The sequence below is a fragment of the Chlamydotis macqueenii genome, chromosome 12, assembly GCF_036417535.1.
Source record: "Chlamydotis macqueenii isolate bChlMac1 chromosome 12, bChlMac1.mat, whole genome shotgun sequence".
Classification (NCBI taxonomy): domain Eukaryota; kingdom Metazoa; phylum Chordata; class Aves; order Otidiformes; family Otididae; genus Chlamydotis; species Chlamydotis macqueenii.
This window is the reverse complement of record NC_141567.1, coordinates 349,514-375,231: the sequence shown is the minus strand read 5'-3', so window position 1 is coordinate 375,231 and position 25,718 is coordinate 349,514. Positions and strand designations below refer to the sequence as shown.

Here is a 25,718-nt window from a genome sequence, read left to right as displayed (position 1 = left end):
GCCGGGGCGCTGCCAGCTGAGACGGGCCGGGCCGGCGCCCGACGCTGCACGGACCACGCAGACAGCCCGCTCCCACCAGTGCCTTTATTGGGAGGCAGGCGCGCAGCCAGCCCTGCGCGGCAGCGCTTGCCTGGCGCTCAGTCGGTGAGGGCGACGAGTGCCTCCACCACGTTCCCCATGTGCTCCCGCAAGCTGCGCTCCGCGGCCGCCCGCGAGATCTCCATCTCGGTCATCTGCAGGGAAACAGCCGCGGCCCCGTCACGGGCCGGGCGGCGGCGGCGGCCCATCCCCGCACCGGCCCCGCCTTTGCGGAGCAGCCGCCAGCGGCAGCCGAGCTCAGGACGCGCCCCGGCCCGCCCGCGCCCCCCACTCACAATCAGCTCCAGGTCCTCCCTCTTGATGGTCACCTTCGCCAGCTCCTTCTCCCTGCGGCGGGGGACCGGCAAGCCTCCGGTGACCGGCAGGCTCCGGCGGCCCAGCGCGGCGGGAGCGACCCCCGCGCAGCGCGGGCTGCGCTCGGGGAGGAGGCCGCCCGCCCCGGGGCCGGGCTGGGCTGCCGGGGCCGCGTTCCAGGGGGCGCGGCGGGCCGTTACCTCTCCTGCTTCGCCTTCTGCTCCCGGGACCTCCGGTCTCCGATCACCGACATGGCCTGGCAGGACGAGCGCGGTCACCGGCGGGATGGGCACCGCGGCGGCCGCGCAGGCGCGGTGCTGAGGGCCCGGCCCCCGGCCCCCCGGCCCCTGGCCCGTCCCGGTCCGGCCCCGCGGCCCCCGCCCGCCGCACCGTCTCCAGGTTGGAGCTCTGGATCTCCTTCTCCTCCGCGTAGTCCGTCACGCGCTCCAGGTCCGCTGCGCCGCTGTCGTGCTTCCGCGGCTTCTCGGCCGCGCGCCCGCCCGCGCCATCGCCGCCGCCGCCGCCGGACCCGTTGGGCTCCGTCTCCAGCTCCAGCTCCACGTCCCCCTCCGCCGCCATCCCGCCTGCGCGCCGCGCTTCCGGTCACGTGCCGCCGCCGGAACCAGCGAGCGGCCGCGCCGCGGGACAGAGAAGCGGCGGGGGGCGGGGCGGACCTGACCCCGCCCCTCCCGCCGCCGGCCCCCTCCCCTCCCGCCCCGCCCGCCGCCGGCCCCGCCCCTCTCGCCGCCGGCCCCGCCCCTCCCGCCGCGGCCACGCCCCTCCCGCCGCCGGCGGGCGCTGCGGAGCGCGGCGGGCCGAGCGGCGGGGGCGGGGCCTCTGGGCCGCCGCCGCCGGCTCCGGGCGCTCCGGGCCGAGGCGCGGGCCCGCCGCGGTGCCCGGGCGGGGAGGGCGCAGCCCTGCCCGCCGCCCCCGGGCCGCCCCCGGGCCGCCCCCGGGCCGAGCAGGCGCTAAGCCGGGTAAGAGGGTTAGGGATCCCGATTTGGCTCCCGCCGCGATCACGCAACGGAAGGACGGGAGCGGCCCCGCGCCGCCGCAGCGGTGGCCGAGCCGGATTCCCCGGGCGCCGGCTGGCGGCGGGGCCGGGGCCGTGTCCCGGGGCGGGCTGACCCCGGCCGGCAGCCCCCGCGCCGCCACGCGTTCCCCCCCGCGGCCGGACGGGGCGAGAATGGGAAGCGCAAAAGCCAAATAAAAACCGCAGAACCTCACGGGTGGAGGTAAAGGCGCTGTGACCGGGAAGGAAAAAGGGAAAATGGAACAACCCCAGCGCTGTGGCTGCGCCCGCCGCCAGCCGGGGCCCAGCCGGCTTCGAGCAGCAGCACAAGCAGCAACACCCGCAGCGTCCGCCGCGCTGGGCCCAGCAGCCTTCCTCATCCTCACCCACAGCCTCGACCGCGCTGGGGCCAGCAGCCTTCCTCATCCTCACCCGCAGCCTCCGCCGCGCTGGGCCCAGCACCCTTCCTCATCCTCACCCGCAGCCTCCGCCGCGCTGGGCCCAGCACCCTTCCTCACCCGCAGCCTCCAGCCGCGCTGCCAGGACCCTGCGGGCTCCTGCGCCGTCCCACCGCCGGGGTCAGCTCTCCCGGCGTTGCCCCCTCCCGGCCTCCTGCCCGCCCTGGCCTCCTCGCCGCGGGGGAAGAGTGGGAAGACGGGAGAGCCTGGACGCCGGGCCAGCCCCGCAGCCCAAACAACGGCCCCTCGTCGGGGCTGTTCTGGCACAAAGGCAGAGGAGCCGCAGGGGCGCTGGGGGAGGGGGACGGCAGACCCAGCCCAGGGCCTGTGGGGCAGCACCGGGCCCCCCCGCATCCCTCTGGCTTGCCCCCAGCTCCTGCCCGCGCCGGAGGATCCCGCTCCCTGGCCGGAGGTGCTTGTTGCCGTCCTGCCCGCTCGGCCCCTGGGCCCCTTGGGTGCCTGTGTGCCCGCGGGTGCCTTTGCATCTCTCCAGTCCTTTGGGACGCTCGTGTCCCCCCGCCACACCGCACAGTACCGCGGCTCCGCTCTGGGACCCGCCATCGCCACGCAGGTGCTGCCAGCCCGCGGACCCCACGTGCCCCTCCATGCCAATCCGTGCCCAAGCTGGCTGTCACGGCCTCTTCCCACCCAGTGAGGGGCCAGAGTTCCAGGCAGGGGTCCCCATGGCCAGGGGTCACTGGTGGCCCCTACAATGGCTTCCGGGAGGTGGCAGCGAGCAGATGGTGGGGCGGGCCGAGCCGACAATCCCCTTAATCCCACCAGGGCAGCAGGGGCCGAGCTGAGCCGGGCCATGGCGGGCACACGGGCGCACGGCCGCCTCCTGCACTCGCTGCTCTGCCAGGTGGGACTGGGGGGACTGCCGGGGCTGGGGCGGGGGTGCCAGGCCAGGCTAGGGGGCAGCCCTGGCCCAGTGGGGTCCCTGCTGACCGTGCTCCCCACAGCTGTGCTGCGGCTGCGGCACTTGCTGCGGGCTCCGCATGTCCACCGGCACCCGCATCCTCTACACGCTCCTGCATGTCCTGGCCTCCGCTGTGTGCTGCCTCATGCTGTCCCGTACCGTGGCCCAGGCCGTCAGGGAGAAGGTGACAGCGGGAGCCGGGACACCCGGGGTGCTGGGGGTCCCACGGGCACTGGGGGTGCTGGGGATACTGGGGTGCCAGGCATCCCAAGGACACTTGGAGGGTCCTAGGAGCACTGACAGTGCCAGAATTGCCAGGGGAGCCAGGAGTACTGGGATGCTGGGGATACTGGGAGCAACAGGGCTGCTGGCAGTGCCAAGGGCGCTGGAGGTGCCAAGGGGGACGGGGTGCCAGGGGTGCCGAAGATGCAGGACTTGCCCAGGGTGCCGGGGGTGCCGGGGGTACTGGGGATGGAGAAGATATTGGGAATGCTGGGGGCGTCAGGAGTCCGGGGGTGCTGGATGCCGGGGGCGCGAGGGGTGCTGGGCACACCAGCAGCCCCGTCCCGTCGCTCGCCGTGCCTGCAGGTGCCCTTCTCGGCTGTGCTGTGCAAACACCTGCCTGGGGGCGCGGACTGCGAGCGGCTGGTGGGCTCCTCAGCCGTTTACCGGGTCTGCTTCGGCACCGCCTGCTTCCACCTGCTGCAGGCTGCCCTGCTCCTCAACGTGCGCTCCAGCGCCGACCGTCGCGCTCAGCTCCACAACGGGTACGGGGCTGGGCCGCGGGGCTGGGGGCTGCCCGGGGCCCGGTCTCCCAGACGCTCGCTGCCCCACAGGTTCTGGCTCCTGAAGCTGCTCGTGCTGGTGGGGCTCTGTGCTGCCAGCTTCTTCATCCCCGAGGACGGCTTCATCCAAGGTGCGTCCCCCACTCCACCCCAGCCGGACCCCCGGGCCCGGCCCACGGCCCCCACATGCCCCCGTGCCGGCCCCATGCTGCCCTGTCCCCCCAGCCTGGCACTACACGGGTGTCTGCGGGGGCTTCGCCTTCATCCTCATCCAGCTGGTGCTGATCACCGCCTTCGCCCACACCTGGAACAAGAACTGGTGAGTGCCGGCGTGCCAGGCGGGCGCCCGCGTGCTGCCGGCTCTCACCCGCTCTCCCGGCAGGCTGACGGGCGCCGCGCAGGACAAGCGCTGGTACCTGGCCGTGCTGCTGGCCACGGCCGCCTTCTACACCCTCGCCTCCGCCGCCTTCTCCTTCCTCTACAAGTACTACACCCACCCGGCCGCCTGCCACCTCAACAAGGCGCTGCTCGCCGTCAACGGCAGCCTCTGCGGCATCATGTCCTTCATCTCCATCGCGCCCTGTGTGCGGCTCAGTGAGTACCGCCCGGCCCGGCGTGGCACGGAGCAGCGTGGGCTGCGGCACTGCAGGGCCGGCTGCATGCCGGGGCTGAGGGTCGGCTGTGGGCTCCCAGCTCAGGGCAAGCGCCTGGGCGCTTGGGGAGGACCCGGCTCCCCAGGGCTCCCGCGGGCCCCATCCGGTGCCTTGGCACAGGGACTTGGGCGGGGAGCGGCCAGAGGGGGCTGCCCGGGGCGCAGGCGGCGCCCACCCACCAGCTCCTGGCGTTCCGGGGGATGCGGCGACGCCTCTGACCCCAACCCTTGCAGAGCAGCCGCGGTCGGGGCTGCTGCAGTCCTCGATCATCAGCTGCTACGTGATGTACCTCACCTTCTCCGCGCTGTCCAGCCGTCCCCCGGAGAGAGGTGGGTGCTCCCCGCTGCTGCCAGCAGCCCCCGGCCGCGCCACACACCCATCTCACCGCCGTGTCCCCGCAGTGCTCTACAAGGGACAGAACCTCACCGTCTGCTTCCCGGGCGTCCGGCAGGACGAGCTGCAGACAGAGGACACCACCGTCGCCATCCTGGGGGCCGCCATCATGTACGCCTGCGTGCTCTTCGCATGGTGCGTGTGCCCGCAGCACGGGGCGGCAGGGCTCCCGCAGCACCGTCCCTGCCGGGCACAGCCAGCCCCCCAGGTGCCGCGCGGGGACCCCATCCTCAGCCTGTGACGCGGCCATGGAGCCGGGGGATGTCCTGAGGGATGGCAGGGCCAGAGCAGCCTGGGCACCTGTGGATGGGCAGGGGACGCGGTGCCCCTGGCGTGGCGCAGCAGGTCTCCTGCGGCCGTGTCGGACGTGCGGGATGGGCTGGGGGCCTGGTGCAGGGCTGGGGTGCCCATGTTACGATCTCTGCCTCTCTCCTGGGCATAGTAACGAAGCCTCCTACCTCGCCGAGGTCTTCGGGCCCCTCTGGATGGTCAAGGTCTACAGCTTCGAGTTTAAAGTGAGTACGGGTGCCGCCCCCACCAGCGGTGCCCCGGGTCCTCCCGCCACAGGCACCCCAGACCTCCTGCCCCATGCCCTCCTGAGCCCCCACCCCAGCCCGAGGCCAGGGGCACGTTTGTCCAGCCAGGCACAGGGGGCTTCCCACGGCACACCCCTGCCTGCGCTGGCGCCGCAGCACCAGGCAGCCCCAGCGCCGGGCAGGGCCGCATCCTGCGGCGGGGCTCAGCCCAGCAGCGGTGGCCGTGGGGCCGAGCTGCCCTGCCCCAGCCGCGGTCGCCAGCTCACTGCGCTCTCTCTGCAGAAGCCCTCCTGTTGCTTCTGCTGCCCCGAGAAGATGGAGGAGGAGCTGAGAGGTGGGTGCAGGGCGGGTGCCAGGCAGAGCCCTTGGGTACCTGCGTCCCAGCCTGGGGGTGCTGGCGAGGGGGAGGTGCAGGAGCCGCTGTGCCCCTGCGCTCTCCCAGGTGCCGAGCAGACGTGTGAGCAAGCGGAGGAGACCACTGCGGGACAGTGCGTCGTCCAGGATGAGCAAGATCGCGTGGTCTACAGCTACTCAGCCTTCCACTTCGTCTTCTTCCTCGCCTCGCTCTACGTCATGATGACCCTTACCAACTGGTTCAGGTAGGGCCCCGTGCTGCTGCTCAGCCCTCCTTGCTACCGTGTCCCTTCCCTGCGGCTTCTGCAGCCACCCAGCTGGGACTACAGCCCCCCCCGGTGTCATCGCCCCCCCAGCTCCAGCCAGCTCCCCGCATGGGCTTGGGCTGCAGCGCTGCGCTCCTCACTGGCACTCTGCTCCAAGCCGCACTGGCGTCACCGAGCTGGCGCCCGCTGGGGAAGCGCACGGCCCCGCACCCGCAGACCCGCGCTGCTTCGACCGACAGCCCCTGCTGAAGGCAGGCAGCGGCCGTGCGCTGCAGAGATGGGCTGGGGTCTGCAGGGCTGGGAGGCTGCACGGCAGGTGGGATGTGTTGGCGTCCCTCAGGCACCCAACGCCTGCCCTCTCCCACCAGCTACGAGAACGCGGTGCTGGAGACCACCTTCACGCACGGCAGCTGGTCGACCTTCTGGGTGAAGACGTCCTCATGCTGGGCCTGCGTCCTGCTCTACCTGTGGCTGCTGCTGAGCCCCCTCTGTCTCCGCAGCTCCCCCCAGCACCGGCGCAACAGCCCGGCCCTGCGCATCGTGCGGCGACGACGCGCCCCGCACCGTATCAGTGTCTCCACGTAGTCCCTTGCTGGGTCAGACTGTGCCCGTCCCCATGCGCAGCAGCAGCCAGGGCTGGTCCCTGCCATGCCCAGTGCCGTGCCTGTGCCCTGGCCCCGCAGGGTCCCACTGGCCCCCCCGACCCCCTGTCCCGGGAGACGGCAGCATCTGAGAGCCTGCCAGGGACCCAGGAGGTGGGCACTCCCAGGGTCCTGTGCTGAGCCGGAGCCAGCCGAGGGGCCAGCTGGGTGTTGGGCGCTCGGCCCTGGCTGCTGCCGGGCTCCCTCCGGGCAGGGACGCGGCTCCTGCCTTGCACCGGCTGCCCGCTCGGCCCCCCCCGGCCGGGGGTCTGCCAGGGGAGCGGGGCTCTGCCCCAGCCGCCTCCGCGTATCAGCTCACCCACTGGTGGTGTGCTCGTTGTACATAGCTCCTTGAATACATTTTTACATAAAACTCTGAGCTGAGCCTGTGCCATCCACCTCCACGCAGGCTGAAGCCGTGGGGCTGGGCACAGAGATGCCTGCTGCACCCCAGTGCCGGCACCATCCGTGCAGCAGCCATGGCCAAGGGTGCCGTTGGGGCAGCTCTGTTGGAGAGGGGGGCCAAGCAGGGCAGTGGCAGAGCAGGGAGCGCTGGCCTGTGGTCCGGGGCTTGAGGAGGGTGTTCAGCCCATGGCCAGTAGAGCCCCTGGAGGAGCCAGCCCCTCCCTGGGACACAGGGGTGGCTGCGGCACAGCACGGTGCTGGGCACACCAGCCCGAAAGACGCCTGTGAGCCACCAGGGCACTGGCTGGGGCTGGCCATGGGGCCAGCGCAGGGACGCAAGCCCCAGACGAGTGCCTGCCCAGGCAGTGGGGACTGCCCGGAGCCGCTTGGCCAACAACTTGTCCCAGGACACCAGGGATGATGCCAGGCCATGGGGTCCAGTGGGCACCACATCCATCCCCAGCCCCAGCTGCTCCTGTCCTGTTCCACCCCATCCCACCCCACCCCACCCCATCCCATCCCACCCCACCACAGCACCTGCTCTTCTCCCTGGGGCCTGTGGTCACAGCACCCCCGACCACCCTCTGCCCCGCCTGCTCTCTGTGGCTGAGCACGGTCCCAGGACGAACGGACGGACGGAGCCCCTGGCACCTGCCAGCACCCAGTGCCTCAGCAGGGCCGGTGCGAGGGGCGGCCGGGGGAGCCGCAGACGCTGGGTGCGGGTACCAGTGCGGGTACCGGTGCGTACACTGGTGCAAGCCGGGGCACTGGGGGCCCGGCCCGGCCCGGCCGCCCGGGAGGGCACTGCCCCGGCGCTGCCGCAGGACGGCGGGCCGGCCCCGGGCCCCTGCCCCGCCCGCAGAGCAAACACAGCGGGGCGGCTCCGCGGGGCCCTGGGCTCCCGGCGGGCCCCGTGCGGCGGCGGTGGCTGACACCGGACGGGGACCGGCACCCGCGGGCCCTGCGCCCCCCGCCCGCCGCCGCTGGCAGGACACGGTCCCGCGGGAGGTGAGGGCGGCACCGCGGGGTCCTCGCCTGGAGCAGCGGGGGCTGCCCCGGCAGCGGGAGCCCGGAGAAGGGCCGCGGCTCACACCTCGCCCTGCGCAGGAGATGGAGGGACCCGCGCGGGGCCCGGGGACATCGCCCAGGTAGGGCTGGGAGGGGGCCGGGCAGGGGTCCCTGCACCCCGGGCTGCGCCCCAGCGGGGTTCTGTCTCGCCCTGCACAGGAGAGTGGTGGGCTGCGTCGCACCCTGCGCGGTGCCCAGCATGGCGTCTCCCAGCTGCAAGCAGAGCTGGAGCGGCTGCAGGGGAACCTCTCCGAGCGGGGCCAGCAGCGCAAGAGGGGGTGTTTTGGGGGGAGGCAATGGCAGGGTGTCCCCAGCTGTGCAGGGGCCCACCTGCATGTGGCCCAGCACCAGCCCTGCATGCTGCCGCAGCAGTTGGCACTGCCAGTGGGCGCCCCGCAGAGCCCAGCCATCGGCGAGGGCACCGTGCCAGGCCCTGTGCGCAGCTCCCTGCCTCGCTGCCGCAGGGAGGGCCGGGCGCCCCTCGGGGAAAGGCTGCCCTGCTTGGCCCCGTCGTGAGGGCTGGCAGCCGGGAAGCCTGTGCAGAGCTGCTGGCACGGCTCTCCAGGCCTGTCGTTGGCGAGCCCTGTGACACTGGGCGTCCTTGGGGCTCCCTGGCTGTCCCGGCAGCTCCACAGGCACCGCCACCACTGCGGTGCCAGCCGAGGGGACAGGTGCCCGCAGGGACCCTGGGTGAGGATGCTGCGTCCCTGCAGGGAGCAGCTGGCCCCACAGGAGATGGCGGAGGAGAACCTGGCATTTACCAGCTCCATTATGATGCTGCAGTACATCCGAGCCCGGCAGCGCAGCAGCCACGGGGGCTGCCTGGGGTGGGGGATGCCATTGCTGTGGGTGCAGCCCTCCCCTGGGTCAGGCCCTGCTGCCCCCGGGCCGCAGGCTGCTCCCTCCTGTCAGGACAAGGACCAGGAGCCTCCGTGAGAGCGAGAGCAGCCCGCGCTCTGCCCTGCTGCCGTGCAGCCCCGCCGGCAGCGAGCCCTGCAGTCACCGCAGAGCCCGAGGCTGGCATCCGCACAGGAGGGGAGAGCCAGGACCAGCACCCACCCGGGGAGCCAGGGGGGGCACACGGGCTGCTGCCAGCACTCAGGAACCCTTGCGAGCCGCTGGAGCTGGAGGCCACAGGGCCCCCCACCTCGGGTCCCCCTCACAGGGTGCCTCCGTGCTGAACGCCTTTTCCCCCACAGCCATCCCCCTGACCCGGCCACGCCACCCCCTCGCTGCCCACCCGGAGGGCACCCACAGCAGGTGAGCGATGGAGGATGGAGGGGGCAGTGCCAGCTGTGGACCCCCTCTCCCTGAGCACTGCTGTCTGGGACAGGAGCCGAGGGTCGACACCCCACACTGCCTGCTCCGGGCCGCAGCCTCCTGGGCAGATGGAGACCAGGGCTGCAGCAGCGCCAGCCTCAGGCTGCAGCAGACCTCGGCCTCCAGCACAGACACAGCCTCCTCGCTCAGCAGCCGCAGCTCAGAGGATGGGTCCCTCCCCAGCCCCCACGGGGACACCGAGGTGAGGGTCCTGACCCGGCCCAGCACCCTGGGGAGAGGGACGCAGGTCTGCTCGCCCACAGCTCCAAGGCTCAGGCCCCTGGCCGTGGCATTTGCCACCCAGCAGGCTCCCAGCCCCCTGGCAGGCGAGGCAGAGGGACCCCGCTGCACTGCCAGGCACTTCAGCAAGAGGAAGCTTTCTGCCTTCACGCCGGAGGTAACCAGGAACTCCCCATCCGGTGCAAAGGGCCAGGGCTGGGGGGAGCCAGGGTACACCCACAGCCTGTGCTGGCCCCTCACCATCACTTGTCTCGCCAGGGGTGCGAGAGGAGAGAAGAACCCACGCCCCCCTGCCCCATGTACCGGCTGGTGCTGGCAGGGGACAGAGGCACGGGGAAGTCCAGCTTCCTGCTGCGCCTCTGCACCAACGAGTTCAGAGGAGACATCTCCAGCACCCTCGGTACCTGCCCCCCGCCCCCAGGTACTCGGCTGGGGCAGAGGCGCAGGAGCAGTGCCCGACTCTCCCTCCTGGCAGGGGTGGACTTCCAGATAAAGCAGCTGCTGGTGGATGGAGAGCAAACCACGCTACAGGTCTGGGACACAGCCGGGCAGGAGAGGTGAGAGCGCAGGGGCTGGAGCTCCCGCTGCCACGCTGGCCAGGTCCTGCTCCAGCAGCAGCCCTGCGGGCTGGCAGGTCGCCGCACCGGCAGCGGGGCAGCCCTGGACCAGCACCCCAGCAGCGACACCCCCGGCCCCAGGTACCGGAGCATCGCCCAGTCCTACTTCTGCAAAGCCCACGGCGTGCTGCTCCTCTACGACATCAGCTCCCCAAGCAGCTTCCTCAGCGTCCGCCAGTGGATTGAGGACATCAAGGCAGCAGGAAAGGTCCGACAGGCGCCCAGCCCCCACAGAGAGGGACAGGAGCCTCTGGATTTGCTCAGGGAGGGCTGGGCTCTGCCGTGCTGTGCCCCACGCAGTCCTAGGGGAGCAGGAACGAGACAGGAGCGAGCGGGGCTGCTTGCTGAGGAAGATGTGGGGTCAGCCCCTGGGAGTGCTCCCCCTTTTCCCTTTTGCTGGTGTTTGTGGTGGGTCTGGAGTAGCACTCCCCCAGGCACGGCACGGGCCTGACGGGAGGCAGCTGGCGCATGCGGCACAGCTCCGCAGCTGCCAGAGGAGACGGGGGCCGTGGCAGCCACTCGGAGCCCTGAGCCACCCTTCCCTCCCACAGGCCACCGAGAGGCCGCTGCCGCTCATGCTGGTGGGGAACAAGACGGACCTGCGGCCCAGCCTGCCTGAGGCAGCGGGGGTCTGCACAGCCCACGGGCAGCAGCTCGCCATGGTGAGACACAGCGCCTCGGGGCCCGCAGGGCAGCAGGGACCCCACCGACACCTGCTGCTCCCCCCAGGCCCACAGCTCCCTGTTCTGCGAGACCAGTGCCAAGGACGGCACCAACGTGGTGGAGGCGGTGCTGCACCTTGCCCGGTGAGGAGCCCCACGGGCCGCGGCACCCAGCTCCGGGCTGCTCAGCGCTGGCGGTGGCTGCTGGGCTCCATCCTGCTGGGGCGCTGGGACCGGCTGACGCTGCTGCTCCTGGCTCTGCAGGGAAGTGAAGAGGACAGTGGGCCAGAGCCAAGGCCCCAGCGCTGGACTGGACCTCAGCATCCCCCCAAGGGCAGCTCCGCGCTGCTGCTGGGCTTAGCTCAGGAGTTGGACCGGCTGCCGGCTTCTCGTCCTCTCCATGGACAATCCCTGCTCCGACTGTGCCCACAGAGGTGCTGCGGAGCAGGCAGCTCCACTGCTTCAGCTCCTGCACCTGCTTGTCCCAGCGGCTGCAGGAGCAGCTCAGCCCACACGTGGGCCCAGCTGCCATCTCCTCGGCCCCAGACCCGCATCACCTCCCCAGACCAGCCCCGCGCCCTCCTTCCCGCCCTCACTACAACCCTTCCCTCTCCAGTGCAACCCTTGCCTGCTTTCATTCCTCTCGGCCGCCAGCAATCCCATCCTCCCAGGGCGTTTACCTCTCAGCTCCCTCTGCCCACACCCTCCTCCGAGGCTCCCACACACCCGCGGCTGTGCTCGGGGTCCCACAGGCAGCAGGGACCCCCAGGCGATGCCCACAGAGACGTCGCAGGCCAGGCCCCACCTTTGTTCCTCACCGTGAAGATGCAGCCGCTCCACACTGAAGCGGCCATACTCAGTCCATTCCTCCTCCTCCTCCTCCTCCTCAGCAGCACGAAACGCGGCCACCAACGCTCCCTCCCGGCCGGGGGCACCGCGGGGGAGCCCCCCCCCCCCCCAGGCAGCCCCAGCCCCCCCGCCCGGGCGCAGGGATGGAGGAGACAGGCCCTGCAGGGCTCCACAAGCTACTTTAATAGGACACGGACCCGAGGCGGGCGCAGGGCACTGCCGGGGTCCCCGGAGGGGCGGCCCGGCCCCGGGGCTGCTCTGGGCATCCTGCCGGCGGGCGGCCCGGCCCCGGGGCGGCGGCGGCCTGACCCGGCCGCGGGCTACTTGGCGCCCTCCTTCTTCTCGTCCGCCTTCTTCTGCTTCTGCTGCATGATCTCCGAGTCCCTGCGGGAGAACGCACCGCCGGGCTGGCGCCGCACCGGCGCCACCGCCGGGACGGGGCCGGGATCAGGGCGGGGGGAGGACGGGGGGGCCGGCGGGGCCAGCCCGGCGCTCACCTCTGCTTGCGGGCAGCGGCCGAGAGCCCGTCGTCGCGCCGCTTGCCCTTGCCCGAGTCGCTCTGCTTCTTCAGGTTCTTCTGCCGCGCCAGTTCGCGCTGGTTCCCGCCTGCCACGGCGCGGCCGCCTCAGAACGGCCCGGGGCCCAGCCTCGGCCCCACGGCCCGGCCCCGCGCTCACAGGTCACGGCCCCGCGCTCACAGGTCACGGCGCCGCCCCCCCGCCCGCCCCGGCCCGCAGGGCGGGTCCCGGCCGCTCCCCGCGGCGCGCTCCCCCCGGCCCGGCCGCGGCCCGCACTCACGGGTCATGGCGCCGCTCCCTCCCGCCCTCCGCTCCGCCGCCACGTCCCGCACTGCCCCCCCCCCGGCCCCGCCCCGCCCCGCTCTTTAAGGGCAGGGCTCGGCCAATCACCGCGCAGAGCCCGCCCCCGCCGCCCTCCTATTGGCGAGCCGCTGCGGCTAAGCCACGCCTGATTGGCCGCGGGCTACGGCTGCCATTCTGCCGGCGGGGGCGAAAAAGCCGGAAGCTGCGGCGCAGGCGCATAGAGCCACGCCCACGCGCTGGGGGCGGGGCAGAGTGGGGGCCACGCCCTGTCGTTACGTGCTGAGGGGCGTGGCCGCCAGGGCCGCGCGGGCGGTGCCGGGGGCCCGACGCCCCGGGCCGCTGCAGCCCCGGGCCGGGCCCCGCCGCCTCTCCTCCGTCCCCGGCGGGGCAGCTCCTGCGCGGGGGCTCCGGGGCCGCTCAGGCCGCTCCTTCCGCCGTGGGCGGTGCCGGGGCCCTGCGGGGAGGGGCCGCCGTGAGCACCACCCGCGCCGGCGGGGCAGGCGGGTCCGGGACGGGCACCGCCCCCCGCCGCAGCCCGCGGCCCCCTCCCGCACCGCCTACGCACCCGGGGCTCGGCGGCCGAATCGGGCCGTGGCGGGGCTCGTGGGGGGCGGCGGGCGCCGGCGGGCTGCGGCGCTTCACCAGCCGCGAGAGCTCGGCGTGGATCACCTGCGGGCGGCGGGACGGCTGCGGCGGGGCTCCCGACGGGGCTCCCGACGGCCCCGCTGCCCGAGCCCCGCCCGCCGCCCCCCAGCGCCCCCGGGGCCCGGCTCGTGCCGGCGGTCCTGCTGCCCCCCGAGGCGGGCTCCGGCGGGGCGGACCTTGCTGGCCGGGTCCAGCTCCAGGGCTCTCCTCAGGACGAGCGCAGCCTCCGCGTCCCGGCCCTGCTGCGCCAGCAACTGCGGGGAGAGGAGCGGCCGGTAGCGCCGGGCCGGGCCGGGCCGGGCCGGGGGGCGGCGCGGAGCCCACCTGCCCCCGCCGGAGCAGCGCCCGGCCGTTGTCCGGGCTGATGCTGAGCGCCGCCTCGCAGGCCGCCAGCGCCTCGCCCGCCCGCTGCAGCTTCAGCTCGGCGGCCGCGCAATTGTTGAGGCACTTGACCCGCTGCTCCCGCAGCTCCTCTTCCTCCTGCGGCCCGGGCGGGGCTGCGGGGCGAGCGCGGCCTCAGCGCCCCCGCCCCGCAGCCCCGCAGCACCCGCCCGCTCCCCGCCCGGTCTCACCGGCGGCCGGGCCGTCGAGGGCGCGCAGGGCCAGGCGGTAGGAGCGCAGGGCCGCCGCGAAGTCGCCCCGCACGAAGTGGAAGTTGCCGCGCTCCCTGCGCTGCGCGCCCAGGCGCAGGCAGGCGGCGGGCGGCAGGCGCTGCGGGGCGGGGCCGTCCCGCACCTCCAGCAGCGTCACCTCGAACAGCAGCGGCGCCTCGGGCGGCACGTCTGGCTCCCTGCGGACACAGCGCCGGCTGCCCCTGCCCGGCCCCCGACTCCTCTGCCCGCGCCGGCCCCTGCGTGCCCCGGTCCCCGCCCTGGCCCGTGCCCGCCCGCGTCCCCTTCTTCCTGCCCGCCCGCCCCGTGTGCCCCGGGCCCGTGCCCGCCCGCGTCCCCGCGGTACCTGCACTCCCGCCCGCCCCCCCTCCCCCCGCGCAGCCCCTGTTCGGCCCCCTGCCCCTACCCGCCGTACCTGCCTGGGCGGCCGTACCCGTAGGGGAAGGCGGCGAGGAAGAGGGAGACCTCCCCGGGCTGCATGGTGGGGACGCCCAGCTCCAGGGCCTGCGGACGCGGGGCACGGCGGGGCTGGCCGGGGTCGGTACCGGCAGGCGCGCAGCCCGCACCGCGCCACGGCCGGGGCTGACCTGCACGACGTCGCCGTGGCCCGGCACGAAGGTGAGCCGGGGGTCCCGCTCCACCAGCCCGCCGTCCTCCAGGGCGCCCAGCACCTTCACCGACACCTCCTGCCCCGGCCGCGGCCGCGGGCCGCCCGGCCCGGCCCACACCACGAGCTTCCGCAGCAGCCGGTCCTCTGCGGGCAGGGGGGCCCTGAGAGAGCCGCCCCGGCACCCCCGGGGCCCGGCTCTCCCCCGGGCCGCCCGCGAGCGCTCACCCGTCAGGTCGCTCCAGCCGTCGGCCGCGAATAGCGGCCCGAAGCCGCCGGGGCCCGGCGCCGCCAGTGCCTCCAGCCGCCGGTAGAAGAGCCGCTCCTCGTCGCGCCCCGACGGCAGCACGATGGCGGTGTGGGGCAGCTGGAACCGCACCCGCCTGCCCCGGCCGGGCTCCCGCCGCCGCCCTCCGGCCCCCGCCTCCCTCTCCGGGCAGTCGCTGGACGAGGGTCCCGGCATGTCCGGCCCCGGCCCGCCGCTACCAGCCGGCCTCGGGCCGGGCCGGGCCCGGGCCGCCGCCGAGCACATCCCACCGCGCCGTTACCTAACGCCAGGAAGCTGCTCAGGGGATTAACTCGGGACGGCGGCAGAAATAGCCGGCTCAGGCCGAGCCCGCCGCTGCCCCCGGCCCCACCCGCCGCGGTCCCGCGCTCCGGGCCGAGCTGCGCGGGCGGCTCTGGGTGCGCTCACAGGAGCGGCACCGGAGCTGCCCACAGACTCTCGGCACGAAGCACCAGAGAGCACGGGGCCAGCAGCAAGCTGGGCCTCTGTCCCCCAGCAGCCGCACCGGAGAGCTGGAAAGGCGGGAAAGCGAGGAGGAGGCAGGCGCTGACCAGGAGGGGGGTGCCCCCTGCCCAGAGCAGCACCTCTCTGTCCCCAGAGGCGAGCAGCTGCTGGGGAGGGCAGCCCGGGACACAGCCCCAGGCCAGCTCACGCAACACAAGATGAACCAGACCCCCAAAGCTTCCCCCAGCCCCCCCCACCTGATGCAGGGCAGTGCCCCGTCCATCAGGGCAGCAGTGCTCCCGTTCGGTTTCACGGAAGACAGCCGTCAGCAGTTACGAGTATGGCCGGTTGTATTCCCCTGTCCTTGCAGTGGCTGAAGGCTGCAGCCAGCTCGAGCTGCACGGAGCCCTCAGTGCCACACGCATCCTGCACCTCCCGGGTGTCGAGGGCTGTTCTAGGGGACAGAGCAGCTGCTAGCCACCAGCACGGCACAGCGGGCAGCTGTGGTTGAGATACCGACAGAGCCGGGGAAGAAATCCTTCTGTTTCAGAACTGATACAGCACAGCTGCTGCAGAGAATCACGTGCTGTGTAATCTACTGCACCGGGAGAATTCCAGCAGCAATAAATAATTGGTACACAGCCTTTGGAGTTGTGGGAGAGGAATCCACAGAGAAAGCAAGCACCGGCTCTTACCATGGTAACTGCAACACAGCAGCGCCTTACGTGTCTGCTGATCCTCACTTCAACTCGCACACAGCCCAAGAAACTCAAGGAGCCGGGGCAAGGGCCTGGCTCTGCTCACCCACTGCCTCACTCCTGACCTGACCTTCCCAGTCAGCACACTGGGGGCCACGGGAAGGCAGGACTGCCTGCACCATCCACCTGCATGGGATACTACTCCTCTCCCTCCTGAAGCAAAAGCCACAGCTACCAGCCTTTCCACCAAGAGAAGTAATGATCTTAAATTAACTGTCCCAACCACACACAAGCCCCAGACAAGCCTACCCTCAGCTCTGGCCGCACCTGTGTTTGGGTAGAGTATGCAGTTAGTAGTGCTCCTCCCCTACGCTTGACTACTTCTGCACCAGCTTAAAAGGTAATTTATTGCTGCAAGCCCTATGCCAGGCTGCTCCGTATGCCTGCACTCGTCTAGATCCAACAGTCACATCAAGTGCCACGCACCTCTAAACTCCATGAAGCAGCACTACTACTCTATCCGGCAGCAGAGAGACAAGAGTCCCTGAGCCCTAAAGCTACACAAACGCAGCACCTGAAGCACAGCGCGTTAGATCAGTTGCTGCTACTACGCTCTGGAAGGACTCTAGCCGAGGAGTAAGAACAGGCCAAAGGCTGAGCTTAAGATCTAGGAACAGACTTGTAAAGGCTCACTGAAGGAAGCGAGGCTCGCAGTAGGAAGTTGCTGCCTACGAAGAGCAGGATCCTGGTGTCAGGTTTGACAGGTCTCCATAGGACAGGGATACTTGGTCTTAAGGGGGTCATTTTATTGTTTCACTTCTCCAAATGTACAAAAAAAATTAGAAAATAACCCTACCCCCCACCCCCTCTTAAACCACAACACAAACCAGTCTGGGGAGCCCCACAACAGTGCAGCTAAGAGACGGCAGGAAATTAAACAGAACTAGATACTGCAGCTGGGTCCCCTCAGCCCACGAGGTCACTGGCTCTGCACAACCAGGAACTGGCCCCAGTCTGCCCAGTGCTTCCCCAATTCACACAGAGCTCATCCTGACAAGATGGCAAGGGGGTACTTTACAAATCCTCCTTCACCTTCTTCTTGGATTTCTTGGTTTTATCTTCCTCTTGCAGCACAGGAGTGTTGGTTGCCTCCCGCTTCAAGTAGCTAACGAAGTCACTCACTTCTCTGCCACCCTGCCGAAAGCATAAGACAGTAAGGCAGTGCCTGTTACCTGCTGGGGGACTCTCCTTTGCCAGGGGCGGGGGAGTTCAGGTGCCAGGGAGGAGACCAAAGGGACCGCAAGCAGAGCTCTCCCCCATGGATCTGCAGCAGAACATGCCCTGCAGGCACCGCTGGGTGCGTTCCCAGGGAAACACTAACGGGACAGAGTGCCACCCACAACTCCAGAGAGGCTCAGCATTATTTGGACACCTGGATGCTACTTCAATTCTTTACAAAGCAGCAAGAGAAGAAAAATACTCACTTCGTACTTCTTTGGACTCTGCTTCTTGCCAGCCGGAGCAAAATAGATGGTGGGGAAGCTGAGGAGAGAGAAGAGGCATCTGAGCTCCTAACATGCTCTGTTTTCTTTCAGACCAGCAGGCTCGCTGAAGGGACTTGCGCCCTGCATTCCTCTGGTTTAATGTCGTAACAGCTTCAGCAGCTCTTAAGCCAGCAAGTGTGGCTTCCAAAAGCCTGGCCATGTCCACAGAGTTGGCTAGGCTCAACTATGTCCAAGTTTGCTAACTAAACTGTTTTCAGAAAAGCGAGCCCAGCATTGTTTTTACACTGCCAAGAACAGAATCACAGCAGATTCCAAAGCAGCAAGACAGGCCTCCAGGCACAGCCAGGACACCAGAATCCCAGAGAAGCAAGGCAGATGAATGCTCTTTGTTTTCACTCCCGACTTCTTCACTCCAAGCAAACGCCTAGCAATCGCATGCCAATCACACCCACCCATCCTCCCAGCAACACTTTCAGCTCTTCTGTTGTGGTCAGAGACAGAAGCCTGAACTCATCCACTGACACAGTGGTGTACCGACAGTAAGACCTACCCTCTGACTTCGTACGGAGAAGGCACATCATTGGCTGTAGCATCCATTTTGGCAATGATGATATTGGGGTCTTTACTGAGCTGTTGGTAGAAAGAGCTTATTAGTAACCAATCCACAGCAGCGAACACCAGGAACTCACTGATCACCATCACCTATGACAGCAATGTCAGGGGACAGTGCACACAGCATGCTGAAAGGTGAGCAAATTTCTTCTGAGTGATCTTCTTCTGCCTCAACAGGGGCACAGGGAACAAAGTCCCTCCTCAGTCAGCTGTATGCAGCACGCATTCCCCGAGGTACCTGCTGAATGGCTCTGGGACATCTTCTGACAGCCAAATACCAAAAGGCTTGTCAGATCTGGCAGAACAGATTTACACTACTCATGAAAGCGTGCAGGGTAGTGTTATCCTTCACCAGATGGGAGACTATAATCATGCAGAGGGAAAAGACCCAGAAAGGAACTTTACCAGTTGAGGCCAGTCACTGATTCAGGGAATATTTGTATGCCACAGCAAAGGGAGCAGGCTAAACCTCTTACTGTGGTTGCCTCCAGGCTCCAGATACTGCCATTGTACTTCTGCATTCACAGGAGATGCCAAAACTCATGGTCCTCAGGAAGGCACAATTATGCCCTGCTATCATAAAGGCTGGACAGACAGAGCCTGCAGGATTGTTTAGTGCTGCAAAATTCTAGTTTGCGTTTGCAACAGAGTCCCAGACCTACCTTCTCCCCCAGTTCCTTGTATTTGGGCTCCAGATTCTTGCAGTGGCCACACCAGGGTGCATAAAACTCTATCAGGACATCTTTGTCTTCTGCATTAACAATTTCATCAAAGTTCTCAGCAACCACCACCTGATAACATTTGATCATACAAGTTAGTTTTTTTCCTCAGTCAAGAGTGAGGCTATAAAGCGACACGCCCCACACACTCTGCTCAAGGAAGCCTGGCCCTCCACAGTAGTAAGAGTCATGCTGCATAGACACAGCAAGATGACCAAACACGCAGCTCTTCACCAAGCTGTAACATCCTCAGCTTGCGGGTAAAACTGGTTACAAGGTACCAGCACTAATGGCAAGTGAGGTTTGCATCTGGTATCCTCACAGGAGGAGGACAAAATAATTTCTTTTCAATCTCAGCAAGTTCCAGGCTGAGGAATCAGCTTAGCAAGACTGGCTGAGGCCATCCCCATCCACACATACACAAGCAGTCACTTCCACTCCCTCATAAGGCCTTCATCATAAATCCAGGCCCAGAACGCTTTCATTCCGGGCAGAATCTACTGGGAGGGATCAAAGGTAGGAGTCACATCACGCCCCCCGCGTGACGAGCTGAACACGTAACTCCTTAGAAACAGTGCACTTACGACCAACTTGAAAGCCGTGCCACGAGGGAGCACAAGCTGAGACAGCGGGCCTTTGCACAGTCCCTGTAAATCTGGATGACCCTGCGCTTGTGGAGCGCATCACTAGTGTGCTCACGCAGCAGCTACTGTGCCGGGAGAACAAAATGGAATCAAAACCACAAGCTGCATTTCTCCCTCGGCTCAGAAAACTGCAGTACAACAAGGGAGTGAGTTCTTCTTCCACCTATCAAAGCAGAGGCTTCTCACGACACCACAAAGCTGCACCAGCAGTAAGGGATACTGGCAGATACCGGAAGCTGCTGCTGAACAAGGTCTTTTCATCCACGGGTAGGAGCTGCTGCTACGCTTGATACAGCACTCACCTTCACAGGGCCATCATTGCTTTCAGGGACAGGCTCTGATTTCAGGTACTTCTTCAAGTTTCCATCAAAATAATCTTGCAGGAATCTCTCCAGAGCCTTTCCATCACGGCTGAAAGTGAAGTGACATTTTACAGCCATCATCACACATGCATGACGAGAGAGGAAGACTTTCAAGGCTGATTTAAGCTCCTTCCACCCACAGAACAGATGCCACCTGCATCTCCCAGAGCACCAGTCTGGAGCTGGCTTAGAAGACCCCAGAACAAATGCAAAGATGCCCTTAAAAGTTTTGATAAGAAGCTGGATGCACACTCCATTTTAAGTTTTAGGCCTTCCAACACCCTTAAGTTTCTTTTCTCAAGAAGAAAGGTATAACTATTTCCTCTGCCATTTAATGCATCTTAGTTCCTAACCAGACACTTAAATATCTTGAATTAAACTCTCTACCTCTGTATAACAGGAGGTGCTGCAAGCTGTCTAGAAGGCAGGAAAACACACGAGTAGGAGCCACTTTGACCCAGCAATCATTTCTTCCAGCTAGAACATTCAGGCTTCCTCCAAGCTAAGGAAGTATGATCTGCCTACAGACCACCAGACCAAAGCCCATCAAAAGAGGCAACACTGTTAAGGTCAAAAACTTACGAGAATTCTTCCTGCATGACGTATTTATCTCCTTTAGCGGTTCTGATGGCAACAACTGGAGCCTCACCCACGCTGCTGTCTAGACCAAACTCTGAAAGCTCATGGCTAAAGGTTTTCCGACTAGCAACAGCAAAAGACAGTTTGTGGCCAGCATCTAAGAACTTCTTTGCAATCATCATAACTCTGGGGAAAAAAAAAAAAAAGGCAAAAAACCCCTCAAAGCATGATTCCTTGGAACATTATCTTCCACATGATGTTAACACTCTTCAAGTTGAAGTGTGCACTGGACAAGGAATTCAGTGGTGTGTGCTCTGCACAGGTAAGTCCTATAGAAACAGTGCTGAGAAGCAGAGGAGCAAGCTCGTGTCTGTTGTGAGCGAGGCCTGTGCAAACATTGCGTGCTTTCATCCTCCACCCACCAGCGTGACCACCAGGGTCTCAGCACTGGGGAACACAAAGGATAGAATCCCACACAACACCACTAAGGAAGTTCGTGTTTAAGGTCTAAGGACTAGGGATGCAAAAGCAAGGAGGTGGAGTTTCAAAGGATTCACATACTGCACGCTTGGGCTCTGCAGACACCAGCCATCCCCAATAGTTTTGATTAGAAACTCAACCAGAATCTTTCTGGGAGAGAGTAACTGAGCTATGGAACAGCACCCACGCAGGGAACTAGCACGAGAAGCCGATTAACCCCTCGCTGCTGCATACCTGTTGCGCCAGTAGTTGGAGCCCTTCGCATTCTTCTCATAGTCCACATCATAGTATGCCACCAACAAGTCCTTCCCCTGGATTAAGTCTTTGTTGTCTTCAGTCATATGTGGACAGATGCCAAAGCTATCAACGACAGATGTCAGCAGCTTCAGCTTCACTGCCCAGAGCCCATCATCTCCCAGGAACGGGCCTGATGCAGTAGACTCTCGTTTCCACCCAAGAACATTACATGCTAGTAATCAATAAGACCTAAGGAACTCACATGTTCTCCTGCACAAATTTCTTGATCTTTCCACTAGTGATTTTGTCTTCTGTGTACTTGACGGAGCTGTCCTCAAACTTGTTGGTCAGGCGTGGAGGACGGAATAAGACTATACCCCTGAGGGGAAGCAGGTATCATGAGTTAGTTTAAAGTAATCCTGGGCTTCCAGGGGTAACAGCTAGAGGAGCCTCCCGTGACCCCCTCCATTCGCTGTTCATAGATTCAACAAGACTGTCCAGTTTCTTGGTGGCACTACGGCATTAGATCTGCCAGACCCTCTGCCATCATTCAGATAGGCTACAGTGAGAAACAAAAAAAACCCCACCACAACAAGCAATGGGGAAGCAAAACGCCTCTGTTGAGATACCTCCCACCCACAGGCAGACACTAACCCTCCAGAGCCTGCAACCATTTGCATCTTTTATTCAATTAAAATTAAAAAAGATACACCATTGGCAGCTGGGGAAGAAACCAGACCTTAAGCTATGTTCAAAACGTGAACCCAGTTAACAACTGGAATCCATTTATTTGTTCCAGGTGTCTCTCAATAACAAGAATCACTGTGTTAAACAACTTACTCTCCATCTTCCTCATACTTCTGCACCAATTGGTCCTCACTGGTGTGTGCAAAACGGTAGTTATCTCTCAGGTTGTTGGCAGCTTTCATGAATTCTGAATAAGCATCACCAGATGCATCTCCAAAGAAGCCTGCAGCAGAAAGACAGATGGTGACCCCAAACCGACTCAGCAGCAGCCACTGTGCAGCCCTCATCATTTTTCTCTACAATGCACTGAAAGATCACTTCCGAATTGAGTCCTCCAGCGCATGTCCAGGCCTTCATCTTTGACACCTTCTCTCCCATTTTATCGGGACCTTTCTATATTCCCTCCCTTCCACCAGCAGGTTACTCAAGAGTCTGCCCAGCTCAGTAACTCAAAAGACAGTTGTTCTCTGAGCACTAAAATACCCAGCTGTAACCACCTGACACTACTAGTGATAACAACCGTCAATGGTACTTAATAAGTTTGGGAATGCTGATTGATAATTATGCTGTCACACTTTTAAGATAGCACCTGGCTATTGCCACTTGTAAACTGTGATCAAATCATACGATGTTTACAGCCTACTAATGTCACGTGACAGCACCCGAATGTACTTTCTAGCAATCCAAAGCTACTTGCTGCCAGCCAGCCAAAAAACAAGCTTTAAAAAAGATACACTATGGTGCCAGGAGGTCTGACAGACCATCAAAGAATCACAGGGAAAGAAAGAAAAAAAAAAAAGTTGGAAGAAATCCCTAGAGGTCATTGAGTCCAACCTCCTGCTCAAAGCAGGACCAGCTTCAAAGTCTGATCAAAGTCAGATCAGATTGCTCAAAGCTTTGTCCACCTGGGTTTTGAGAACCTGAATGTTTCGAAAGCCCTCTGGGCACATGTTCCAGGGCATTATCACTTTCATGATGAAAACACATTTTTGCTCACATCCACCTGGAATTTCTCATGCTATGGTTGTGATACTGCTTCTTATCCTTTTGCAGTATATCCCCCAGAGTCAAGCTTCCACTCATCTCAGCGCTGCACTGAATCTACTCACCCACTACAGAAGCATCTTTATCACCGATGAATTTCTCAAAATCAGCTACAGAATTGAGAGCCACCGAAGCAGGTCCCGCCTGTTTCTTGAGATGACTGACAATCCCATCTTAAAAGTTAAACGGTTAAAGAGATCAACAGAAAGTTCTACAAGACATTCTTCAAGTTTCCCAAAGCAAAAGCTGTTTCTGCAGAATCCATACACTTCTCCCATACAACAAACAGGACGTGAATTGAAGGGAGTGCTATCACCAACTTCACACAGGAACTTTCTAGCATTTTCCAGATACTGCCCCTCAAGGGTAGTAGGAGCTAAAGATAACGTGGAAACCTTCACCTTTAAAAGAGGGCTTTACAGGATACTAAACATCCAGGTTTCTACCAGAACAGAGAGTTCTGGAAAGGGGGGGGGGGTGGGGGGTGGGCAGTGTAGATGGGAACATTCTTGTATCCCTCAACACACGTGACACCCCTGATACATGTCTGTTATATGCGGGCCTGCCTTCCAGCTCCATTTCGGCAAGCCAGATGCTTGCTGATGAGCTCTTACCTGCTGTCCTGGGTCCATCATAGGTTCCTGCCTCTTCTCCATCTCGAAAAATCTTTAAGGTGGGATATCCACTGACTCCATACTTATTACAGGTGTTTGAGTTTGCTGTACAGTCAACCTAAAGGAAGAGAAACACTGCTACTCAGTGACCTAGCCACCTGCGGGCACAAAAGAAAGCAGCTCTGCCACGGCTCACATTATCACATATAAAGTCTAGAGGCTCTGAAAGCTCTTGCGTGTCTCTAACCAAGGCTGGACTCCTTTCACATAAAGTATAAGGACCTGCAAAGCATCTACAAGACCAAAAGCTCGAGATTCAACAGTGGGGAAGGAGGTAGCATGGGTGCAACGGCAGGCCCACAAAAATATTTGAAGACATAATGGAAAGATTAAGTAGTTCTGAGTTTGACCAGACTGCCCACAAAAAAAAAAAAAACAAACAAACAACTAGAAAGGGTAGATTCTTGTAATCAATGACAGCCTTAACAGGAGTCAATTGCTCTCGGCGCCTCATCAGTCCCAGAATTCTTGCAATGCCTGAAAAAAACAGGCCGACCTCAACAGACAAGGAGGCCGCAGTGTCAAGACCCGATTCTGCTTCCCAGAAAGGAAGAGGAGAACATTGATTTGAGCAAACCATACAAGTTTTCTGGCAGAAAAGAAAACTCTTGGACACCTCCCCTCACTCTGTAGGCCGAGGAACACCCCCACGAAGCTCAGCACTGCGCTGTTCTCAGACTAGATCACACAGCTCAAGGAAGGCTGCCTCCTCCCAGCTCGGCGGGCCCTCTTTCTCCCGTGCACACCCATTTCGCGCTCGGCACGCCAACCGAGCCGCACCAGCCCTCGCAGGGCTCGGCTTCCAGACCGCTTCCCGGCGCCTCCGACTCCGAAGCCCCGGAGAGCCCGGTGCGCGCGCCGGCAGGCCTCCTTAGCGCACTGCCACGGCAACGCCGTTATTCGGCCACGGCCCAGCCGCCCCCGGGCCCGCGCCGCCCCGGGCCCGCCCCGCCCCTCTCACCTTCACGAGCGGCACGATCCCCTTCAGCCGGGTCGCCGCCGACTCGTACTCCGGCGCCAGCCGCTTGCAGTGCCCGCACCTGGGAGGACCGAGTGGGGGCGTTAGGTCGCCCCGGCCCGCTCCCGCCCCTTCCCCGCCCCGGGCCCCCCCTTCCGCCCGCCCGGCGCCCCGCGGGGCCCCGCTCCGCCGCCCCCGCCCGCCCCTCACCAGGGCGCGAAGAACTCCACGAGCACCAGCCCCGGGCGCTCGGCCAGGCCGCTCTCGAAGTCGGCATCGCTGAGCTCCACCACGTCCGAGGCGCGGGCGGCGAGGGCGAGGAGCGGGAGCAGCAGCAGCGCGGCGGGCAGCGGCCGGGACGCGGACATGGCGGGCGGGGCGGCGCGCAGCTCCCTCCTCGGCGGCGGCAGGGGCTGAACAAGCACCGGGGGCCGCAGGCCGGAAGTCCCGCCTCCCCGGCCGGACCTGCCGTGTGGCAGCTCTCCGTTGGGCGCCGTGCCGCGCGTCACGCCAGCCCTGGCCAATGCACTGCCGAGGCGGGGGGGCGGGGCCAGCTGCGACGACACCGCCCCTCTCGTCACCGGTGGCCGGGTCTGGGCGGCGCTCGGGCCGCGGCGGGGCGGGGCCAGGACAGGCGCTGGCCTTGGCTCTGTCCCGCCGGGTGCGGGGCCTGGGTGCCCCGGCTGCAGCCGCAGCGTCCCCGCTGCTGAAGCGACCGCCAGTGTCCGAGGGGTTTCCTTCGTGTCGTCGCCACGCGTTGGTTCGAAGCCCGCGAAGCGCGCCGCCAGCCCGCGGTGTGGCGGGCGCTGTTTCCGCCCCCGGCACCCCGGCCCGGTGCGGGGCGGCTCCGCTCGCGCACCCACCCGCGTACGGCGGCCCGCAGCCTCCGCGGGAGCCCCGCTCCCGCACGATGGAGGAGCGGGCGTTCCCGGACAAAGCCGGGGTCGGGCCTCATGGCCCGCGCCGTTCGGTGCCTGGCTGCCCTCTCCGCCGTTCCGAACGCCTGCCGAGTGCTCGGTGTCACCAGCCAGCTCGGAGCCCGTGCCACCATGCCCCGGTGGCACCACTGCGCTGTTCCCGTCCGAGGAATGCAACCTAAGAGCTGCATACGTCTGCCCCCGTTAACAACCCCGTTCGTGGGGATGCTCCCCAGACAGCAGTTCCGAATCGGTGCTGCCACGTGCTTTCTCCAAAAGCACAGGAGGAATTACAGTTCCCTAAACACTCCCCGGAATGGGAAAAGACTCTAGAGATGGTACTTCAAACTGCGGAGCTGCAAAAAAATGAGCAGGGAACATCAACATCGCTGGCACCGCACCCACGGCAACACCGCCTGCGCGAGTTCCTCCGTGCTGGCCCGGATTGGGTGAGAGGAGCAGGGGTCCCCCAGTTCCCTCTGTTCCAGATTGTGAGGTCACCCCAATCCAGTCACTGGCCCAGGAGATGCACCCCCAACCACGGATCCTCGGGTGAG

The 25,718-nt window shown here is 65.1% G+C and overlaps 6 protein-coding genes across 9 annotated transcripts; 2 read left to right on the top strand and 4 right to left on the bottom strand.

Annotated features, from left to right (window-relative positions):
* Positions 1 to 70: 70 nt before the first annotated feature.
* On the bottom strand, positions 71 to 1,006 carry HYPK (huntingtin interacting protein K). Its single transcript, XM_086757397.1, has 4 exons — positions 784 to 1,006; positions 594 to 649; positions 375 to 426; positions 71 to 233 (listed from the first exon to the last, which is right to left on the bottom strand). Exons 1-4 carry the CDS (start codon positions 970 to 972, stop codon positions 138 to 140), a joined length of 393 nt encoding a protein of 130 aa, XP_086613523.1. The 5' UTR covers positions 973 to 1,006; the 3' UTR covers positions 71 to 137.
* Positions 1,007 to 2,659: 1,653 nt separating this feature from the next.
* On the top strand, positions 2,660 to 6,354 carry SERINC4 (serine incorporator 4). Its single transcript, XM_086757476.1, has 11 exons — positions 2,660 to 2,725; positions 2,826 to 2,966; positions 3,371 to 3,549; positions 3,619 to 3,698; positions 3,793 to 3,886; positions 3,950 to 4,161; positions 4,454 to 4,549; positions 4,622 to 4,748; positions 5,056 to 5,128; positions 5,432 to 5,748; positions 6,138 to 6,354. Exons 1-11 carry the CDS (start codon positions 2,675 to 2,677, stop codon positions 6,352 to 6,354), a joined length of 1,587 nt encoding a protein of 528 aa, XP_086613602.1. The 5' UTR covers positions 2,660 to 2,674.
* A 2,245-nt stretch (positions 6,355 to 8,599) lies between these two features.
* On the top strand, positions 8,600 to 11,209 carry LOC147599169 (ras and EF-hand domain-containing protein-like). Of its 4 annotated transcripts, XM_086757518.1 has the most exons (8): positions 8,600 to 8,665; positions 9,083 to 9,143; positions 9,217 to 9,600; positions 9,702 to 10,000; positions 10,142 to 10,268; positions 10,612 to 10,722; positions 10,790 to 10,866; positions 10,987 to 11,209. In XM_086757518.1, the coding sequence occupies exons 1-8, from the start codon at positions 8,619 to 8,621 to the stop codon at positions 11,081 to 11,083; spliced, it is 1,203 nt and encodes a 400-aa protein (XP_086613644.1). In that variant the 5' UTR covers positions 8,600 to 8,618; the 3' UTR covers positions 11,084 to 11,209. The 4 variants fall into 4 exon arrangements, with proteins under 4 accessions (XP_086613644.1, XP_086613646.1, XP_086613647.1 ...); XM_086757520.1 differs by lacking the exon at positions 10,142 to 10,268 and having other exon boundaries at positions 9,702 to 9,843; positions 9,919 to 10,000; positions 10,790 to 11,103; XM_086757521.1 differs by lacking the exon at positions 10,142 to 10,268 and having other exon boundaries at positions 10,987 to 11,078.
* A 522-nt stretch (positions 11,210 to 11,731) lies between these two features.
* Positions 11,732 to 12,437, bottom strand: SERF2 (small EDRK-rich factor 2). Its single transcript, XM_086757315.1, has 3 exons — positions 12,370 to 12,437; positions 12,069 to 12,177; positions 11,732 to 11,955 (listed from the first exon to the last, which is right to left on the bottom strand). The coding sequence occupies exons 1-3, from the start codon at positions 12,374 to 12,376 to the stop codon at positions 11,892 to 11,894; spliced, it is 180 nt and encodes a 59-aa protein (XP_086613441.1). The 5' UTR covers positions 12,377 to 12,437; the 3' UTR covers positions 11,732 to 11,891.
* A 318-nt stretch (positions 12,438 to 12,755) lies between these two features.
* On the bottom strand, positions 12,756 to 14,787 carry LOC147599167 (peptidyl-prolyl cis-trans isomerase FKBP8-like). The gene is made up of 7 exons (XM_086757515.1): positions 14,236 to 14,787; positions 14,064 to 14,152; positions 13,610 to 13,827; positions 13,362 to 13,534; positions 13,214 to 13,291; positions 12,958 to 13,061; positions 12,756 to 12,846 (listed from the first exon to the last, which is right to left on the bottom strand). Exons 1-7 carry the CDS (start codon positions 14,785 to 14,787, stop codon positions 12,810 to 12,812), a joined length of 1,251 nt encoding a protein of 416 aa, XP_086613641.1. The 3' UTR covers positions 12,756 to 12,809.
* A 1,685-nt stretch (positions 14,788 to 16,472) lies between these two features.
* Positions 16,473 to 24,655, bottom strand: PDIA3 (protein disulfide isomerase family A member 3). The gene is made up of 13 exons (XM_086757517.1): positions 24,455 to 24,655; positions 24,248 to 24,326; positions 23,227 to 23,344; positions 22,678 to 22,785; positions 21,662 to 21,791; positions 21,084 to 21,200; positions 20,819 to 20,944; positions 20,108 to 20,290; positions 19,466 to 19,574; positions 18,463 to 18,591; positions 17,739 to 17,818; positions 17,168 to 17,225; positions 16,473 to 16,877 (listed from the first exon to the last, which is right to left on the bottom strand). The coding sequence occupies exons 1-13, from the start codon at positions 24,610 to 24,612 to the stop codon at positions 16,758 to 16,760; spliced, it is 1,515 nt and encodes a 504-aa protein (XP_086613643.1). The 5' UTR covers positions 24,613 to 24,655; the 3' UTR covers positions 16,473 to 16,757.
* Between the last annotated feature and the right edge of the window lie 1,063 nt (positions 24,656 to 25,718).